General features: G+C 35.7%; 1 protein-coding gene across 1 annotated transcript in view; it reads left to right on the top strand.

The window, feature by feature from the left end:
• The window catches only part of LOC110419432 (putative disease resistance RPP13-like protein 1), a 7,014-nt gene extending 3,051 nt beyond the window's left edge, over positions 1 to 3,963 (top strand). Inside the window, 5 exon segments of the mRNA XM_089784053.1 lie at positions 1 to 312; positions 315 to 1,458; positions 1,561 to 1,819; positions 2,332 to 2,612; positions 2,718 to 3,963. Coding sequence (XP_089640179.1) covers positions 1 to 312; positions 315 to 1,387 — 1,385 coding nt within the window. The 3' untranslated portion in view covers positions 1,388 to 1,458; positions 1,561 to 1,819; positions 2,332 to 2,612; positions 2,718 to 3,963.
• Positions 3,964 to 4,341: the final 378 nt, after the last annotated feature.

Genomic DNA, 4,341 nt, shown 5'->3' with positions numbered 1-4,341 from the left:
TACATGAGTGTGCAGAGTTGGTGCTCAGAGATGATGCAGACTTTCTCTCAATAAAAGAAGTCCATCTTTCAAATGTTGCAAAGTTTTCTACTCCAACAGAAAGGCTGGTATCAACATCAGCAGCATTGGAGTATTGTGTGATTTCTGATTGTGAGGGATTGGCATATTTATCGCTAAAGAAGTTGGGACTGCTGGGATCTGTCCGCAAATTGGAAATTTTTAATTGTCCACAACTTGTGTTGTTAGGGCCATATGAGGTAGAGGAGGCAGAAGAGGAGCTGTTTCAAGTTGAGAATCTTTGCAATATTGAATCTTGATAATATGGCAAATTGGTCTCAATATGGAATCTTTGAGAATAAGAAAGCATTTTCTCCCATTTCTTACAGAGATGAATATTCAAAACTGTCCAAACATAGTTTGTTTTGCAAAGAACAACTTACCCCGACACTTGAAAAGGTTAGAGATTGTAAACTGCAAGAATTTGCAATGTTTGGTTGATGAAGGAAGAAATATAAGCATCAGTAACATATCTCCTCTTGAGCATTTGGAAATTGGAGCCTGCCCATCTCTAATATCATTATCATTACCTGTTAGGCTTCGACATCTTATACTTTCGGACTGCTCAAAGCTAGCTTCCTTATCAGACAGTGGCAAGTTACCCATAGGGCTTAAAAACCTTGACCTTAGTTTCTGCCCAGAGCTCGAATCCATTGCAGAAGCAATTGACGAAAACGCTTGTCTTGAATCTATTGTTATCTGGAAGTGTGGTATTAAATCTTTACCTCAAGGATTTGACAAGCTCAACCATCTTCAGAGGATTCAAATACATGGATGTGAAAATTTGCGAGCCCTGCCCAATTGCATGCGCAACCTCACCTCTCTTCGACAATTGCAGGTTGAGAATGATTCAGGTGATCAGATATCCATTCCAGAAGAGGGTATCTCTACCAACCTAACATCACTTTCCATCTCAATACCAAGAAATTATGAGTCTTTACTTGAAAGAGGATTCCATAGACTCACCTCTCTTAAAACACTTCGTATTTCTGGTGAAGGATGTCCGAATATGGTGTTGTTTCCGCCAGAGGACATAGGAATGATGCTGCCTCCCTCTCTCACCCATTTGAGCATTGAAAATTTCAAAAATTTGAAATGCTTATCCTCCAAAAGCTTTCAAAACCTCACCTCTCTTCATCATTTGTCCATCTACTCTTGCCCTAAGCTCACATCGCTTCCTGAAAAAGACATCCTTCACTCGCTTTTGCAGTTATTCATTGGTGAATGTCCATTGCTAAAGGAAGAGTGCAAAAGGGAGAAAGGACGAGAGTGGTCCAAGATAGCCCACATACCTCGTGTTCAAATTTTTGATTTCTTATCCTTTTTTTGACACCCAAAGGAGTTGAATTGAAAGTTGACTGTAAAACTGAGAACAAAAAAAGTTGACCGTGACAATCACAGGTATGAAACCATTGAAACGTAGGGCAATTTAGAAGCTTCTCATTTTTAACTACAAAATGAAGCTACTTGTAATATGTTTTTCTCATCATTGATTATTTGCAGGTAGTTCAAAAGCTTTAAAAGGTAACATGGTGAGAAACTGGGCTTCTCACTTTTTCATCTAAAATGGCAGAATCAATGTGTAAAGTTTAATGGTTGGTTAGTAAACTCATGCTCATACAACTTCAGCAGTCGGCCTCGCATTTCAAAAGATCATTTCATGGAAAAGGGTGGACTCAACTCTGACTTTCTTGGGCCTTGTACGTGGATTTCTTCATTTTTCAGACCTATGAAAGTGCTGCAGAGGTTGATGAATGGAACGGTCAGTTAATTCTCTGCAACTTTTGTCTACATTTTTAGTGTTTGATAATGATTTGATATTCTAATAAAATACTATTGAGTTTTCTTCATTTCTATTATGATGAATTTGGTGTATTATTTACAAATTCAAAGTCTGCCAATTCTACTTTACTTGCCTATACCTGGATGACATCCTTCATTTTATTCTTTTAATTTCACACCATTCTTAGTTGGTCTTTGTGTGACAATTTCTCATAATCCAATCTTACTTTTCCTAATTTTTCGGAGAAACTGCTTTATAAAGAAAAGAAAAGAAAAGAAAAGAGAGGAAAGCAATATAAGATTGCATACATGTAGGTTCAATGCTCCATTGAATTCATTAAGCAACTCTAATTTTCTGTTAGATTTCCATTACTACTTTGGATCTCTGATAGACTAACATCTTTTAGCCCTTTATTGATTGTACCTTTTAGTTTCAACTGTATATAAGAGATGAGCAATGTTGCTTATTTTATGTGCCTTGCTTGTTCTCAGGTATTTGCCTTAATTCTGCAATTGCCTTAATTCTGCAATCCATCTGAAAAGTACTCAGACTCACTTTTCCAACTATCTATTGCTAACTGTCCTCTAGTAAGTAAACAGTGCAAAAAGAGATAAAGGATGGAGCAGTTGAAGATAGCTTGCATGTCTTAGCTTGCGTGAATGACAGATTACTCATTATCTGGGCAGAAAAGGAGAAAGGTGTTAGATCTCACAAGGAAACTTGGAAAAATCAGTGAAAGATATATCACATCTCATTCAGGTTTTAACACAAGGTATGCAAATTAGAAAATTTCTCTTATCTTTTTATTTTAAAAGAAATCCAAATAATTGATTAAGTTTTGAATGATAACAAAGTGTTCATTTAATTGTACATGCAGAAACCTGAACAAGAATCTGAAGAAGGGAAGAATGAATTCTGGCCTCCAAAGGTAATTTGATGACCTAATAATATGGTGAGATGTCATTAGGTAACAATGAAACAATCCCTCTTTAATTAAACCATGTTATGTATATGTTTTAAAAGTTTGAGTTGGAACTCTCTCGATTGGGGTGCGTTTAGTGCAAAAGATGATGGACAGGATATGATAAAAATTCATTCTATCCCTTGTTTGATGTGCACTTCAAAAAGAAGGGTTGGATTACAAATAGAAATTTTAGTACTGGTGAAGTGGTAATCGTCGCATACCAGCGAAAATCAAAACTTTACCTGACTTCATATGCGCCCTTTGCAATTTAGAGACCTTGCTAGTTAGAAAAGTCATACAAATTCAGTGAAAGCAATGACCTTTGGAACTGGTAGAAGTAACAATGGATATAGTCAATCTTTCAAATATTTAAAAATTTTGTACTCTAACAGAGAGGCTGCTGTCAGGATTTGGAAAATAGGAATATTTGATGATTGATAGTTGCAAGGAATGGACATGCCTAATTGCAAAAGGAATTGGGATCACTTGGGAGCCTAATGTTTCTCCCTTGGCTGAGAGTTTTGAATTGTTCACAACTTGTACTTGTAGCGTTAGAGACAGAGGAAGCAGAAGAGGAGCATTTGCAACTTGACAGGCTTTGCGAGTTTCAATGTCTAACAATTACGAAATGTGAACAACTTCAAAGGCCACCAAAGGTCTTGGATTTGGTCACGTTCCTTGTAGATATACAGATTGCCAATGCCCAAGCATGGTTTCTGTTTTAACAAATAACCTGCTTCTGCCTTGAAGAAGATTGCGAGAATTTACAATGTTTGGTGGACGAAGAAGAAGAAGATACTAGCACAACTTCACCTCTCTTAAGGCAGTGACGTTTGTTGGTTGTTCAGCTGAGATATCCTTTCCTATTCTGCTGCTTCTCCATGACTAGTAAGATATGAACGAGAAAAGGTGGTGGGTAATTGAGATTAGTTTTCTTTGTAAGCTTTGTTCTCTGCATTGTCTTAGAGCTCTGGGTGATGTCATCTTGTTTTCGGACTAAGATTCTGTGGCCTGCTCCCCTTCCTTCAACTATTTTATAAAATTCGTAGTAATGGATCAATATTGTATTTCGACGAGATTACGATTTTATCTTAATAGGTTTTTATTTCGATTAAACTCAAATTTATTTCAAATCAGAATTTTTACAGAAAATTTTAAATGAATGCTCCTTGAATCATGGTGAAACTAATTTCTAAGTGATTGATATGATGAAGTAGCAATTTCTTTTTCTTCTTTTTTTTATTTTTATTTTTATTGGGTGATTTCAAGTTTTAATAACTTGCCTTTATTAAAGGAATTTTTTTATTTGAAAAAAAGTTTGAGATTTAAACCTTATACATTGAATCAAGTTCTTAGATATTATTAAAGGGTTATTTCAGTGAGACCATGTAAGCACTGCTACATATCTATAGTTGCCATATGATGGATTAAATTTGGTTCAATTTTATCACTTTACTTGACAATAGTATGCCAAAGGAAAAACAAGTAAATTTATCACTTTACTAACTACAAGGGATCACATTTATCACTAGTTATT

The sequence above is a fragment of the Theobroma umbraticum genome, unplaced genomic scaffold (genome assembly GCF_002168275.2).
Source record: "Theobroma umbraticum cultivar Fairchild unplaced genomic scaffold, ASM216827v3 scaffold_67.0, whole genome shotgun sequence".
NCBI classification, from domain to species: Eukaryota; Viridiplantae; Streptophyta; class Magnoliopsida; order Malvales; family Malvaceae; genus Theobroma; species Theobroma umbraticum.
This window is presented reverse-complemented; position numbering and strand designations above follow the sequence as displayed.